The 17,292-nt window shown below is 38.4% G+C and overlaps 2 protein-coding genes across 4 annotated transcripts; both read right to left on the bottom strand.

The window, feature by feature from the left end:
• Positions 1-174: 174 nt before the first annotated feature.
• On the bottom strand, positions 175-8,378 carry LOC103711612 (short-chain dehydrogenase/reductase family 42E member 1). 3 transcript variants are annotated; one of them, XM_008797838.3, is made up of 6 exons: positions 8,086-8,378; positions 5,965-6,307; positions 5,054-5,325; positions 3,412-3,611; positions 663-1,026; positions 175-516 (listed from the first exon to the last, which is right to left on the bottom strand). In XM_008797838.3, exons 1-6 carry the CDS (start codon positions 8,273-8,275, stop codon positions 413-415), a joined length of 1,473 nt encoding a protein of 490 aa, XP_008796060.2. In that variant the 5' UTR covers positions 8,276-8,378; the 3' UTR covers positions 175-412. The 3 variants fall into 3 exon arrangements, with proteins under 3 accessions (XP_008796060.2, XP_017699383.2, XP_008796069.1); XM_017843894.3 differs by having other exon boundaries at positions 802-1,026; XM_008797847.4 differs by having other exon boundaries at positions 175-1,026; positions 8,086-8,376.
• Positions 8,379-11,323: 2,945 nt separating this feature from the next.
• Positions 11,324-16,189, bottom strand: LOC103711603 (the record flags this gene model as incomplete). Its single annotated transcript, XM_026806417.2, has 4 exons — positions 11,324-11,754; positions 11,876-11,948; positions 13,879-14,147; positions 15,657-16,189. Coding segments are annotated over 3 exons (810 nt in total), but the record flags the coding sequence as incomplete, so codon positions are not given.
• Between the last annotated feature and the right edge of the window lie 1,103 nt (positions 16,190-17,292).

The raw sequence follows: 17,292 nt of genomic DNA, 5'->3' as shown, positions 1-17,292 counted from the left end.
TTAAATCCAGCAACATGCTCCAGATTGAAAAAAAAATAAACATATTATATGATTATTGAATATATCTAATAAAAGTGGTAAAAACTGACTGGCTCTTTGCTGAAAAACTAGGAAATTAATCTTTGATAAAACTTAAGCATGCCAAGACCTTAAAAGAAACTAAAAATAAAAATATATGATGAAGCACCTGGTACCAATCATTCCGATTTTGAATAGATATAGTCAATAAGATGCTAGGAAACAAAACATGATCAAATGTTTTTACTGCCTTCGCAATGAACATAATAGATTTTGGAAAATGCCATCTAAGGCATCTCTAGAACTGCACCAAGATGGCGAGTGTCTGCGGATGTATTTTGACAACTCTTAACCTTAGGCTCCAAAATACAGTAAGTAGAGTTCAAAGAGCAAGTCATGCAGCATTAATTACCAAGATAATATAATTGAACCTTCCACTACAAGCAGTAAGTGGCTTGTCTCCGCCTTTTGAGATGTTCTGATCCAGCCTCGTCTGACCTGCTTGTGGATGCAAGGTTTAATGCATGAATCAAATCAAAGCAAGAATAGATACAGTTTGTAAGAGAGATCGTCTCAGCGCCGGGCTCTTTTCAACAAATATCTCAGCGAGAAGAAGCCAAGGGCCAAAGTCTGCCAAAACCAACCTTTTGAATTTCTTGGGTCAACCTTCCTTGACAGGTGCCATGCATAGATGCCTTCGCCAACATGCAAAGCTACTGATACAAGGAAGACGAGTCTGATGGTCCATAATGATTGAAATACAAAAAGGCTGAAGGCTCTCACCCATCCTAGTGGTCCAACTGGGGGCAGGAAAGCAGCAGAGAACAATGCAGACATCCCGATTACAGCAAAAAGCCAGACATATATAGTTGGCCCATCTAATTCTCTCTTCTTTCTCTCCCGCCAATATGCTATAGTTGCAGCTAAACCATCTCGAGGGCTCACCATAGGTACATAGCCGAGCTCCTGCCTTGCTTTCAGAGTGGAAAAGTAATGGGTCACACCAATCTGTTTAAAAGGCTTCATCGGTCAGAGATCTAAATAACACCAGTCACAAACCTACAGACTATACTACATGGTTTGAACATAAGATATGCATAGTGGCATACAAAATGAGCGAACACAGGGCCTGCAACCAGCTGGGCAAGGCTCCTATTATCAGCGATAAAGTGTTATTCACATACAGCATTCTCCAAATGATGCTTCCATGTTGTAATCATGAAACGTGATCCCAGCACAATGTTTTGTCTCTCTGGGTAGCAATATGGCCTTCTTACAATTGAATATTAGAACTCAAAGCACTGAAGGCCTTACTTGTCTCGTGGTTATAACAAGTCGGAAGGCAGTAAAAGATATTGACAAAGGAAAACAAGTCAATTACTTCTGGATGTGATAGATAAATCTATCTGGATTTTGATTGCTGATAATAGTCAACATTTAGTAATTTTCTGGCAACAAGCAAAAGGCAGGAGTTCATTATGAAAATGTAACAAACCTCAATCAGAAGAAATGCAAATTTTAAACTAATTAATTGGCCTTATGCATCAATCTTTATAGACGAGCAACATCAAAAAATACATATGCATTGCATTGCACCTATCAAATATTTTACATAAGAAAAAAGATTTATATGAAAATTCTGCATTGCACTGTTGTACAATTAAGAACTTAGGCACAATTTACATATATGGAGAGAGACAAAATGATTTTTGATAATTATTAGTAATATCAAAAGATTACAAGTTAACAAAGAAACAACAGCTGTTGGGAATAAAAATTCAATATATATATATATATATATACACGGCATTCTCTAGAAACAATAAATTTGAATTTGCATTCTTAAGAATGTGCGCGAGAGAGATTCCATCTACGAAAACACCCTAACTTTGTTAAAAAAGCATAAGCTAGCTTGTAAGGTCCACCATTTGCCCAAGATAAAGCATCACTCACAGTCAACTTGCAAAACACTACTATATTTTAAAAGCTGAAGTTCTCTCCTACCAAAAAAAAACAAAAAAAAATACTCAATTTGAATAAGAGATATTGCCTCTTATTCACCCTTTTTTATACAGTTAACATCCCTCAATGATATAAACCTGATCCTAGGAAGTACACGACTTCAAAATAACAAACAACTATATGGCTACCAAACAAAAAGCAATGGCAGATAGGAAGCCAGAAGTCAGCACACAGACACAGAGTTAAGCTGGATTTTACAAAAAAATCTCTTTTGCAACTGTTTTAGAAATTGTTGTTTATAGTGCAACAGTTCACAAAACATAAAAATAATGTTCCCAAAAAGGGTGAGATAAAACTGAAAAACCTTTCATGGAATTCCTGTTTTCCCTTGGATATTTTGCATATGCTCTAATAAAGTGAATATAATCATGCACGGTGAATTTCTGTCTAGGAGGATGTAACTGATGAAGGGTGACCATCACGATTTGTAGTGGGCAATGGATGTTGAGCATGGTGGTACAGGTAAAAGTTGAGGAAAATGGTGTGCAAACATGAAGATGGTGATTGTGGGCTTTGGTGGCCAATGAAATGGGTAACCAGAGGGAAATAAATGAAGTGATTGTGCATAGCCAACTCCATCCTCTCAAAAAACTCTACATTTTAGATGAGCAGAAAAGCAAGGAGGATTTACAACAACGTTTTCATTATTCACAACTATAGTTGGATAATCTAGGGACCTTTGCCGTATTTCCTGCTATGGTGATTGTGGACGTTTTCATTACTCTACATTTTCTTCAAGTTAAGACTACTACCTGGATTTGCTCTTACATTTTTCCTATCCAGTTTTGAAGACTTTCTAAACCACATTTGAGACTAGCAATTGGTACTATCCAGCAATTTTTTTCCAACTGTAATTACTGATGAGACTTGTGGGCTGAATACCGTGTGAATTACCTTCTCATGCATATGAATAACTGTTTTAGTATGTAAAACCTCAATTGCCAATAGTTACCGAAACTTCACACAACATTGTATCCCATACATGCATTACATTTGGGAGTATTCCACTTAAAATATCTGAAATAGAGAAATCTTCATTTAAAGGTATAATGTGATTGTTACCAGCAACAGCTGAAAGTGTCAAACATAAATAGAAATATTTACAAAGGCCAAAACTGATCCTAATTCAATATTCATAAATAGATCTTATGCAGATTACAACTTTGACTTGTTGATGCACTGTTACTGAGATTTGACTTGGTTTAGCAACAAGGTACCAAACTGAAAATGGCCCTTGCATACATACCAGTTATGTGCGTGCATCCCAAAATTGGATGGCTACAAATATATGCACTTAAAGTCATGAACGTAGGGTTGATAACAATATAGTCATATCAAATCAGTATAAGAACATGCAATAAGAATACTAACCTTGTATACTTCAGCAGGAAGAAGGAGAGGCTGAGGAAGCCATTTGCGATTAAGCCATGGGTACAGCAGGGTGTAAACAACCCAAAAAATTCGTGCCATAAATAGTGCATGCTGAACATCTATTGTAATTTTTGGAAAGTCATAATCTAAACTTCGAAGAAGAGGGTTGATTATAAATTCGGTGGTGTTGACAGGTGATTCTGTAAACAGAAGAGAATTGACCTTGTCAAGGTGATGAATAAAAGGTACTCAACAGCATGTCAGCAATTATAGTATACAGCATCGAACTAAGTTACGCTAATGCCGGACATGCTTATCATGATGTGTAATGAAACTACAAAGTAAACCACAAAAGATGATGCACATAAAACTGGAATAAACAGCATTTTTTCAGCACGATGAACTGCCTGCTTATGCTTGGCTGAGTAAATCTCATCAAAGCAATAAACAACGGAAAAGAAATAAACAACAATGGAAAAGAAAAAAATGGTTTTATTCGATATTTTCCTTAAACCCCTTTCCCCTCACACCTCTCTCTACAACCAGCATCACCTCATTAAAGCATGTGGACTTCAGCCACCTCAAAAAGCCTAGGGAACAAGAAATCTTCCATGAGACTGTTGACGTACCAATGCCAAAATCAAACCTTCCCCTCCCCTCCCGCAGAGAGGGGGGGGGGGGGTTAGCATAGAAAACGTCCGCTCCTTGAACCAGTATTGCTTACTAAATCATATCGTATCAGCTACTTCGAAAAGCCTAGAAACAAAGAAATTAACAAGCTCTCAAATTACGGAAAACCAAACTTTTGTTAATGCCCTTATGTCCAGACTTCTACAAGACACTAGATCTTAAACATTATCATTCATAGTCTAGAGAAACCTTTTAGATTTCTCCATTGTACATCCTAGTTACTCAAATCTTCCTCCAATCTGCCCATTTTTGTGTCCTTATCCTCATCTATGCTCCCTAGACCCCTATGCCCATTAAGGCCCTATTCCTGCTCCTTGAATTTTACCTCAGTGTAATTGTCCTTATATATGCAAACTTATCCTAGTCAATCATCAACTAAATGATTCCCTTTAGGTATCTTTCTCCTTTTCTAACATGAAAACACAAAGGCAGGCATAAGAGGAAAAAATGCTCAAAGTACTCTATGAGCTAATTAAGGCCTTAGATCCACCAGCACAAGCATGATATCCAACTCCAATTTTGGGCCAGAATCGGAGATATTCAAAGATTAATTATAAGCCGCAGATGCGTCCATCAAATTGTCCAGTTTGAGTTGAGTTGAATAGCACCTCATACAATAGTTTTGATGCATTAGGTCTTCAACGTGCAAGCATCCCAATACAACTGCCATATTCGAAGAAGCATTACTTTTCTTTTTTATGACGATGGATGAAACTTTAGCTCCACTAAACTAAGATCCTAATATAACTAAACTACAGATATATAAGAGTAACTTTCAAGGTAGAAAATATAGCCCCTACCAATGGCAGGCATAGGAAACCAAAACTTAAAAATAAGACACGCATACACGGTACCACATGAGAAAGTTAATCATGTTTTAGGACTTAGCAGACTTCACCAAACAAGGTTGAACATATTGTATAAGCTTTTTCTCATGAATGTTGGTCCTTACCATCAGATATAAAATATGGCTGACCAGCAGCGACAGGCTGTCCTTCTCTACCAGGAATGTCATCCAGAAGCCCCATGCTTGCCAATATCAGGGCAAGCACAAGGTTTTCCACATAGACCCAGTCTGTCTTCACACTTGGACTACCAACTTTAAATGATAACAGTCCCATCTTTGCAAGGGAAAGAATCCTTGGAAGGTGCCTCTCCTCACCTGGTCCATAGATAGCAGCAGGACGGATTGCACAAGTATAAAGACGAACACCATCTTTCTTCCTAGAGCAAGGGGAAAATAGCACATCAAAATATAGTTCTTAGATATTTATCAATAAAAAATAAACTTAAGCTTGTATGAATTATTTATTAGGGACATAAAATGAGACCTACATTTATGGATATATACATATAAACAAAGTACAACATCTCGGTACCCGGCCCCGTGCCAATGCCACCCTATTACTGTGTCGGTAGACCTGGTATGGGGGCCGGTTCAGTGTACCAAGTGTCGACACGTCCTCATACCACGTACCGGAACCGAACTGGTATGGTACGGTATGCCCCGTACTGTCCAGTTCGGTATGGTATGGCATACCTTGCAAATAAAAATATATAAGTATGTGTATATGTATATGTGCATATGTATATGTATATATATACAGACACACAAAGGCAAACAACATGCACAAGCCTGCACGTACATGTGCAAACACATGAACAAATACATGCAAGCATAGACACACATGGATGCACACGTATGCTAGCTGCTTCAGAAACCATATGCCAAGCCATATGAGATTCTTTTTTTACAGGCTTACAGCACAAATCAAATGACATGGAAACCCCAGTTTAATCTACATAAAGATGCAAGAAGAATGTGCAGGGCATTGTTCCAAAACAGAAAGCAAGATCACTTACTTCGACGGACGATCATTGCTCTTCAGAACTAGCTGTTCTGCAACAGATTTACTACGACCATATGGATCAACATGGTCATCGAGAGGAAAATACGGTAAAGCTTCATTTCCGTTCACAATCTCCTTTCCCCCAAAAACCACATTGTAAGTACTTACATAGACAAGCCTTTTTATACCAAACTCAAGGCAGCCATCTAAGATGTTGCAGGTTCCATTTATGTTAACCTCATCAACACGCCCGGCTTGAAGCATTTCCTTCCCTGACATACCATATGAAGCAAGGTGAAAAACACAATCTGCCCCATGCAATGCCTTCTCAATATCCTTTTTCCGACTCACATCTCCTGCAACATTCAGAAGAACAAGAGGATTGGTACTGCTATTGCGTTTATAGCTATACTGGAAATCAACTCCAGTATAAAAAAAGAAATTCAGGTTATATAATCCAATGCTGGCTATGTCAGCCCACAGTTGAAATCCCAGGTCATCTACTGAATGGGATGAGAAAATTGGGGCCTGAAGATACTCCACAAAATTATAATGTAAATCTAGAAATTTTTTTGAAATCAAAATATATGTATGAGAGGTGTCTCTGCTGGTGCTATGTCATGTAGTCACCCATCACTTTGGAAAATTGGCAAGAGAAAACATAAATAAGTTTAAATAAGGCAGTGATTGGCAATAGGGTGATGGTCAATAAGATCAAACATATTCATCCAACAATCCTTCTACAACAAAAACTCTTCACAGACTTTTCACATGTTAATGCATGGCCTTGTTGGAAGACTATTATATTTTTTTACATGACAGAGATCATTGAAATATTAGAAATGGATAGATGAATTAAATAATTTCCACTTATTACTAAGATTATAGGCATGTAGAACATATGATGAAGAAAAAAACAAGAGTAACCACAAGAAAAAAGAAAAAGAAAAAAATTATGAAGACTATAAATCAATCTCCTTGTAAACTGATCATAGTGAGAAACTTATACTGCTTAACATCTGCTCTATGCCTACTAATGGGATCCGGACTGTTTGTGTATTTCAACACTCTGCTTGGAAAAGTCCACTAATAAAGACTTCTAAGAGCCTAATAAATCAGACCAACATGCTACCTTTCTTGTGTGTCCTTGTAATCATGCAACTCCAATCATGCATTTAAAAAGCATAAAGTCATGAACAGGAAACCCTGACAGAATCCAAAACCAAACATTAAAAAGCAGAAGAGAGGAAACAGTGACACAGTCTAAAAATAATTTTGAAAGAGAAATTTGAAACTCAGGAAGGAAAAATATTAAGAAATGGAGGTTAAACTCCTATAACTAGATGTTATAATTAGTATCACTATTATGTAAAGATTGAACCAGGCATATATAGATTGGTGAAAAGACTAGTGTCACTTGAACAAAACATCTTAAACTAAAAAAGATCAGCAATCTCATCATTATGTGTTACCTTTGATAAGTACTTTAATTTAGATAGTGCCGGTTAGTTACGCATGTTTTGGGTAGTCCATAGTTGAAACTCAAGTTCATAACAGTGAGCACTGATTGTTCAGTAACTATAAGCTAGAAAATTCTTTGGGTTAAAGATAGCATATGCTGAAAGCTAGAATGCTTACAAATTTACCGTAATTTGGGAAATTTAAGCTAGCCACAAGACATTTAGCAACCTACATGGACTATATGCGATCTTGCATTAGGTGCCACAAGAACCAGGAAGCACCAATGCACCACGGATCATAACCATCCAGCCTCGCCCAAGTAATTGAACCCGGAATGATGAATCTCCATGTAGCAATCATGCCTATTACGGGCTACCTTTGATGTTACTGCAAGATGTAGAGATCTAAACCCTAAATCCTTGAACGAAATTCCAATTCAGCCTTATTTCCCGCTAATTACGAGTCCCAAAACAAAAAAAAACCATCACTAGTCGAGAAAGACATCTCAACAACATAAGTCTTCCGATTCTTGATTTCTTCAACAGAAAATGCGGAAGAAATGTTCAATCTTGATAAATCTTAAAGAAACTGATCAGGGAATGAAGCCGCGATGGAATCAAATCGGTAGAAAAGAAGGTTTGGGGGGTGGGAGGGGGGGTGCGAGTGGACAGACCTTGGATGCAGCGGACGCCGGCATGGAGGAGAGCGGCGGACCAAGGGGAGGAGAGGCGGGGATCGAGCGATCGGACCTCCTCCGCCCCTCTCCTCGCGAGCTCCAAGCAGAGGGCCGATCCCACGAAACCCAGCCCTCCCGTCACCACGAATCTGTTCCCCTCGATCCCCTCATTCGCGCTCAGATGCATCCTCTTCGCCTCTCTCTCTCTCTCTCTCTCTCTCTCTCTCTCAGTGTGACTTGGAGGGAAGTCTTCGGGGTTCTCGCTCAGTCTAAGAGGGGACGGCGGCGACACTCGCATAGGGCCGTTTTGGGGATTGCACGTGTGACGGATCGCGTGGTAGGTGCCCGTCGGGTGCAGGCGTGCAGCGTGAAATGTATCTTCTTGATTGACACGTGCACCAATTATTATTATTATTATTATTATTATTTTGGGGGGTTGGGGGGACAAAGTGAAGACACACTCGGCCCTCCAAGCAGGGCAGAGAGTGGCTTAGGTAGGGTTAACAATCTAAATGGTGGCTCAGCCACTGTTATTAGTTGAATCCGTGGACAAATCTTAAAAGCGCTCAGATACTTTTTTCTTCTAAATATCTGATAGTTTGCCAGAGTACCATCTTTAGGACGAGCCATGTGTACCGCGAGGTGAACAGAGTTACGAATTGGGTTGTTTTTTTTATAGGTACCCGACTACTTTAGTGAGGTGCTATAGACGGTCGGTGCGGCCTTGCCTCCCTCTAATTCAGAACATTTTTGTATGCTGACTCTTTTGGATGTACTCATACTAGATGTGTGATTCGTCCCTCCTAGCAATACCAAAAGCTTATGCACTAATGGATATGCTTTTTGACATTGTTCAATGCAGGCCATATTTACGAAACAATCAGCCAACTAATTTGCATTTCAAAGAACATAAAAACAAGTAAAGTTGGATAGAATGGTGCATAGCATCTTGATGTTTGCCGGATGATGTTAAGATTTCTTCCCATTAACCCATTTCACCACTGTTTGAATCCTCTTCTAATAAAAGTTTGTCACTCTGAACCATAACTAGCAATTTAAGACCAAAGATTCAAGGCCAACTCCCGTAGTGCTGCTAGCTAACCCCAAAACTTTGGTGCAGGGCCGAGGGGTAACTACCATGACAAATTGATTGGAGAGACCACATGAGAAAGGACTTGTTTAGACTTTGAGTTGAGACTAGAACTCAAGGCTTTCCCTTTTGTTCCATTAGGATTTGTTTAGACCAGAGTTTTTGAAGAACTTCCACAGAACTCTCAATTGAAGCTACCGGGCGTTTCCTCCGGCCCACCATAAGAGGAACTCACCTAACTTGTCCACCATAATAAAAAACCATAATCTCATAGTCATCTTCTGTTCTCCCATTTTCTACTATTTTTCATCTTTTTGGTAAGGTATCTCCTAGCTCTCTTTCTCTCCCTTTCTGTTAGGATATTCTTTCCTCCATCTAATCCTAATACTTGTCTCCATGTGCAAGGAGAAGTTACTGATTCTTCTAGCAAAAGGCTTGATTAAGTTAAGCGTCAACCCTAGTTGTAATAGTTTTGGTAAAATATTATAGTTTTTACCATCAATCTAGGAAAAAATTATAAGACTTGGTTTATATATGTTGCTTGCAGCCTCTAGCAAATTTTCTCACAATATAGCCTAAATCCTTAGAATCTTCATGTTCTAAAGGTTCCAAAAAAAACCAATCTTATAATCTTTGGTGACTTATTTTAATATTTGTTGACCAACTTTGTTGTCACGAAAAATCTAGGTGTAAAGTCGACGATGTCCATCTCGGTCTCTCAATTTGGCCAAAACCAAATATAAGTTAATTTTTTAATGCATGCAAAATGTTTCCAATTGAATTTCATAATTTTTAAATTTTATTTTTTTAACTATAAATTTTTATTTGGATTCGTTTTTTAGGAAATAATTAAATTAGAAAATTGTGTGTCTAGAGTTCTTATTGTACTTGCTTGATTCCTCTAACGATGGTTTTTGGTTATTCTCGAACTTTGTGCACAATTTTTCTTTCTCCCTCTCTTTTTCAGAGCTGGAGACTCGAAGCTGGCAGGTAGTGCTTGTGGTTGAGCTTAGGAAGGCCCTAAACCTGATGCAACACCAACCATGCTATTTTGGTTTATATTGGGAAAACTTCTCTTATAGATATCATCTTGTAGAACTTATTAAACTTGGAAAATTGAGAAATTGTTTTGTTGGTTGGGTTGTAGATTTGTTTTAATGTTTAGCCTATTACACTGTTAAAGTGTAGTTATTTTTTTGGATTAGCATGTGGCTAATTAAAGTTATTAGAATCTAGATATTTTTGAAAAATTTACCCTGCATGTTCTTGGATAGTAATTGCATTTGAGTTATATTTATTGTTAACAGGTCAGACAACGGGCAGAAAAAGAGAGTAGAGAGGATATCAGATCCTACAATATCTAGAATTTTGGCTATCAAGATCTATCTAATAGATTCTTCTTTTATGTCATCAAGTTTTCTCAGGCTTGCAGGATGTGAGGATCCTCGTGGGGTGTATTTAATCCCATTTCGGCTATGCACTGGATAGATTTTGGGCACTTATAAAGAGCCAAGAAATTAAAATAACATTTTCCGGCTAGCCTTTTTGGATGAGATCGTATCAAAGTAGATCCGGCTCATAGTCTATGTGGACTAGGAGATAATTGCATCACAGGATCATAAGGGTTCATTGTGGTGCTTGTAATTAGATTTGAATGGATTTGAACCCTAACCCGACGAGGATGTCGGAGCTTATATAAGGATCCATGCGGGCTTGTATTTAGTCTCACATCGGCTATGTATTGAATAGATCATGGGTACTTATACACATCCAAGGAATTAAAATAATATCTTTTGGCTAACGTTTTTATGTGAGATCCTGGGTTGGGACACATAATCGATGGTCTTCTCGGTGCCTTCCCCCACTCCCTCACGTCACCCATTTCTCAGCCATGGAGAAGATACCATGATACAATTGCTCGGCATCCAGAAACACTACTAACGGAGTGGACCAAGACAAGAACGCACACATGCAAACATTGCTTGTCTCATGATTTGCAACAATGGTTTCTTTCTTGCATGATATTGTAGCGTATACGAGCCTTCTTCTCCTCGTCATATATTCATATGTTCTCATGAACGTCTTCTAGTTAATAATTAGAAACCTTTTTAGCATTAATCACAAAATTAAACATTGACAACTTAGCAACAGAATCTATGTTCTTTCTTCTCATATCAACTCTGAGTTACAGCAAATTTGCTTTAACACAAGAAACAGCAAAAAGAAGAGAGAACTGGGGAGGAAAAAAAAAGTTCAAAGTTTTTAACTTCTATTTTCTCACAGATCCAGCAACAGTAAACATGGGTAAATACATACTCTCATGCTAAAAAACAAAAAACAAACAGATAGGCAAAGGTATTCATAGGGTGTCAGGGGGTGTTGGGTTCTCTAGAGGAAGCTGAAGTTGTTGATCATTAGGCTTCCACTGGCATAAGCACTGAGCATCTCATTATGGGGTGACCAGAACTCTGCTCTCAGCCCCACTCTCCTCAGGGCTTTGAGTATTTTGTTCCTGTGTGCATATCCTGTGACCACAACCTTCTGAATGCTGGCCTCCACTTCAACCTTCTCTATCCCTTTGAGTCACCACAGCACCAATTAGTGTTGCAAAAGATCATTAAAGCTCAAAATGTAGATGAAATTGAGTGAGCTCAAGATTTTACAGTACACTAAGGAGGGAGGGAAAGTTATTCACACCTTTTACTTTGGACAGGCATTTCCTCAGTTTCTTCTCATGTAATGCTACCATCTCCACCTTGAGCTCAATAGTCTGCAGCCCACAAAGTAATATAAAGATAAAGAACAATAAGAATGTAGATCAAATCATTGTAATGTAACCGTCCTTCTTTCATTTTGTCTCAAGGGAAACGAGTGAAGGAGCACAAAACTGATGCAACCAAGAGGGAACAGATCCTCCACAGAGCAGTTGTTGATCATATAAGCTATTACATGTTAGAACATGTAAAGATCTTTGCACAAAAACAAGGAAAAGGATATAAAATTTCATCTTGTTCACTTAGGCAGTATTGCTTAAGACATGTAGCTAGAACACAGAACAATGACAAGATAAATCGGTAATGGTAGGCAAATGAAATGAAAGTATCAAAACTCGTGACACCTCCCAAAGTTAAAAGCAAGTCCATCTTAGATGGAAAAAAAAAAAGCTAGTCTAAGATGGCACATAGATTGGCATACGAGCAGAAAGGAACAAAGAAATTCTGTGAAAAGTGGTGTTGCTGAGATAGAAATGAATGGAAGAACAAAAGCATAATTTCCTTTCAGAGTCATGCTACACCTTCAAATCTCAAGGCTGATCCCATTTCGAAACACCTTATCTAAATTCACTAACATGATAACCACATTGCGGAGCAATGGCTTTTATGAGAAAAGTCACAGAAAGATTCTACCCAAAGTTATGGTGGTGCTTTGCCATGTTAGAGATCAACTCAAGTTTGGAGTAGCTAAAGCATACCTCCATCTAAATCCCAAGACTGGAATGCGAGGGGAGTGACAATGAGACGATGGAGGAGCACAAGAAAACAACTAAAGGCATGAAAGCGATGGGAATGAACGAGTAGGGCTGTACTTGCTTTTGAATAGCGGAAGGTGGTCAAGAGGCTCAACTGTATGACAAAAGAGGAGACGGGATGCAGGAAAAAGAAAGCTCAAAGCTCTAGGCTAAGCCCTCAGGAAAAAGAAAGGGAGGGAGGCTGTGGGTGATAATGAGTGGGTTGGGAGGGCTTTGATGGGTCCAACTTGGCTTTGGGGATCTTTGGGTTGGGAGGTAAGACAAAATAACAGTTGAGGAATGCCTGGCGTTTGCAGGCAGAGTGGTATAAAAGAAAGGGAAAGGGGATAAAGGAAAAAGAGGAGATCCATGGGAGAGAACTGGTGCAAGATATACGGGGAATGCCGGAGGGCATGGTTTCCTATCCTGCAACTACGAGGACCATATGAGTGTATATTTAGTCCCACATTAGTTATTCGCCGGAGAGATCTTGGGTACTTATGCAGCACTAAGGAACCAAAAAAAATACATTTCGGCTAGTCATTTTAGATGAGTTCTTGAATTGTGATAAATGATATTAGAGCAGATCCGACCTATAATCTATGTGGACTAGAAGGTACTGCAGCACAGATTTATTGGGGCTGACCACGGCCGAACGTGGTTTCAAAGTTCGAATTTACCATTAATCAAGGTATTAAAGCAAAAAAGTCTAAGTCGAGCCAACTTTCTTTTTATTTTTTACTTTTTCTTGGTGGGGTATACATTTGGGGCAAGGCCAAAACAGAGGGCTAATTCAAGTGTGTTGGTTTTGAGAATTTGCTTAGGTTAAGGTTTATGGAACTTTCCAAGCCAGGGCATTTTGTGCGAGGTGTCAGAGTTGAGTCAGGCATGCCCATAACATAAACCATCAAAAATAAGAGGATTAACTTCAAACACAGATTATTCACAAAACAGTATATACTATATACTATTTAATTTAATTTTCTAACTCTCTCAAAACTAGTCCATGCAAAAAGCTACCTACCAATGAATACATCCAAAAAAAAAAGTTCAGAAAAAAAATCAGAATTTAGCAAGAAGACCTATAGGGAAATGACCAAAAAAAAAAAATGAACCAGAAGTCCAGTTGGTTGAATCCGAATTGGCTGATGAAATACTGAAAAAAATCAACTTAAGCCAGCAATATCTCTACCTGGTAGAAGGTCTTTCCATTCAACAAAATTGATTAAGTTGGCAGGGTTGTTGCTATTGTCATCACTATTGGTTTTCTTGAGGCATTTTTCACTGCTCTTACTGATGATGCTTCCATCTTCTTCGTCATTGTTGCAGATCATCTTCGTGAAGTTATCCAATGTGCCATCACGATACACAAACATCCCTTCCTCTCCCATCTCGCACTCTCTCATGGGACGGTAGGTTCTATCAACAGCTCGGTCCTGTGCCTTCGTAAGAGACATGGTCCTAAAACCAATATACTTACACCATTACATTTGAGGCTCAGCACAAAACAACTTTAGGAGCAAGTAATACTAGAGGAAACTTATATCATCCACACAACCAAACTGCCTCTAATTAGTTATTCATTAATTAATTTGTCAATTAGTTTTATCTAAAAAAATAACTGGTGGATTATCTTTATCTTATCCTTGTTTGCAAAATCCTAAGCAGGTTTGGATGGGTAAGGTCCCACAAGCTTCATGTTCTTATTTGCGTGTATAATTATCAGAAAAAGCTGGAAGTTATTGATTTTTGAATTTTTAATTGTTTGTTTTGAATCCAAATGGAAACATATATAAGTTATAAAGAAGTTAAATTTTTATATAGAAGGATAAAAGTTTCTGCTTTACAAAAAGATTGAACTAAAGAGGAGTATAGTGCTTCTGACGAGTTATAGTTTTTTTTGTATAAAAAAAAGAGTTATGGTTAAATCAACTAGAATTTAACACAGTGATGCATGTGATTGATTCATTGTAGAGGAGGGAGGAACATTTTTAGAGAAGGGAAATCAATAGACAAATTGGTCCCAAAAATAATAGAAAAATGGTGCATAGATGCGAAGAAGGAAAGAGTTGCTCGGGATCAAGATGTCCTCAAGAGTTCACATTATATTGATAAAGGATGAAAGTTAGGATCTAGTTTCAGGTTGGTATTGTCTATAATTCATTTGTTTTGACAGGCTAAAACTTGAAATTTTGTTGAAACTATTACAACTAAGAACTCGTTTGGTTCGCTGGCAGAATTTTTTCTCACTTGAATATTTTTTTGCATGTTTAGATATATAATGCTGAGAAAATAGTTTTTGCACGTTTGATTGGCTATAGAAAAGTGGTATATTATAGGGTGATTTATGTTTAGTTGAGCATCTATCATTCTGAGAAAGTTACCTAAAATATCTATTATACTTTCAATAAAAGAAAAGACCTTACCCATTCTATCTAAAAGTATAAGAGTACTTTTGAAAAAAAATTACTCTAATTAATTTTTAGGCGGTGAGAAGTGGACTTTCTTATGTCTCATATAATTTTTTCTTTTTCATAAAATATAGAAATATTATTTTCATATGAAAGCTACTTTTGCTTTTTTTTTTATTTAAAAATTCCAACTTCTCCATTTTTTTCGTTGACTATATATTTTTCTTCTTCTAACCAAAGAGCCCTGGTAGTGACATAAAAAACAACTAAAAGAGCAGCCGTTGTACCAAAAGAAAAAAAAAAAAATGGCGAACATGATACACGCAAGCATCAGTCACATAGGACATAGCATAGCGAATCAAAATTAGCCAAATTAATCACGTGCTAACTTTCGATCTGATTCGGCCCAATTTGACCTTGGATCAATGAATTTTCAAACCGTGATTATTCTAACAGCTACGAAATCCAGTGGCTTCTCCGTAAATTATCTCAAATTTCATGGGCAAATCCCAAAAGCAGAGGAGGGGAGAGAGAGAGAGAGAGAGAGAGGCTCGCTGACCTGACGTGGAAGAGATTGGAGACGTGGTGGACGCCGAGGTAGAACTCGAGGGCGGCGAAGAAGGCCTTGTACGCCATCAGATGCAGCCCGTCGATCCTCGGGAACGGCAGCCGGGGGCGCGGCATCATCTCCTCCGGCGCCGCCGCCGCCTCCGCCCGGTACGCGTACTCCCTCCACGCCGCCGTCCCCCCTCCCCTCGAAAGCGGCGGCGGCGCCTCCATCACCGGCAGCGGCAAGAACCCCGCCGCCACCATGATCGGCTCCAGCTCTTCGTGGGTGAATATCGGCCGGAACGTCCGCGTGTGCCACAGCGTCAGCTTCTTCGCCATCTCCCCCAACGACACCCCCTTCTCCGCCTTCACCCTCCCCCGCTGCCCCGCCGCCGCCGCCGTTTTGACTCCGTTCAAACAAAAACCACCTCCTCTAATTTTCCTTCTTCTTCTTATTGGACTACCGGATCGGAATAGGATTCTTCTTTCCGATCTGGATCGGGACCAGAATTTTCTTCCTTCTTTTCTCCTTATCTTGCTGTTTTATTTTGTTTCCATCTATTTATGGGAAGAAGGGTTTAGGGGTTTGGGTGCGGGGAAGGAATGGCAAAGTCTCCGGCTTGAACTTGGCAAGGGAGGGGAGAAGTCCCATCTATCAAACACTAGTAGATTTTGTTTTTTTGGGGGGGCATACCAGATATTAGTAGGCCATTCGTTTCAAATATTAATGCCAAATTAGTATGGTACGTTATTTAATTTAAATTGGTATGGCATATTTTGTCTATTATATTTTTGGCATATCGAATATCACTATACCATATATACCGAATATTGATACCAAATTAATATGGTACACTCTATATTTTGTTTATTATTTTTCAGCTTCAAATTTTGAATCAATAAGGAGAGAGGGAACCGTTTTCTTTGTTTTTTTTTTTTTTAATAGGTGAAACGGATTCCGAGATAGGGACGGGGGTTTGTTTTGTTTTTGTTTTTTTTTTTTTGGTTAAATGTGAAATGCCAACTTATATTTACCTAATTATTTCAATAAAAAAAAGGTGCTTCACCAGATCCCACAAAAAAATCGGTGACAAGTCCGATTCTTGATCGTGGAATTGTGATTTAATTAAGAGTTGGGATAAGCATGTGTGTGAGAGTATGGATTGTGATAGGGGAAGCCAAGATTGGAACACATGGCTGCAAGATTGTTGGGCCCATGATCAAATCACTAGGCAACCTTTTGTACCTCAAAATGTATTTAATGAAATTTGCCTTGAAAGAAACATTTTGGCCCTCACACAAAGCAAGCTTGGATGAGGGTATACTCCGGACATTAAGTTTTCTAGAATAAAAGTAGTTAGTTTGCTGCTTGCGTGCAAGAAATTCCCTACTTTTAATTTGATACTCATTGAGATGATGATGTTTTGAATCATTGAGATGATGATGTTTCGTATAACAATAGACTTATGGCAAAAATGCCAAGATCTGTATGATAGAAGTAGCTGGTCATTTGTTCTTCCAAGCTAAGTCCAAGTTTGTTTTTCCGAAATGAGATAAAAAAAATATATTCCATATTAGAGCTTTTTTTTTTTTTTTTTTGCAAACATGTTAGAATAAAATTCCCTCTATGGTATTGTATATGCACC

The sequence above is a fragment of the Phoenix dactylifera genome, unplaced genomic scaffold, assembly GCF_009389715.1.
Source record: "Phoenix dactylifera cultivar Barhee BC4 unplaced genomic scaffold, palm_55x_up_171113_PBpolish2nd_filt_p 000046F, whole genome shotgun sequence".
NCBI lineage: Eukaryota > Viridiplantae > Streptophyta > Magnoliopsida > Arecales > Arecaceae > Phoenix > Phoenix dactylifera.
The sequence above is the reverse complement of the archived record's forward strand: the minus strand, read 5'-3'. Positions and strand labels throughout refer to the sequence as shown.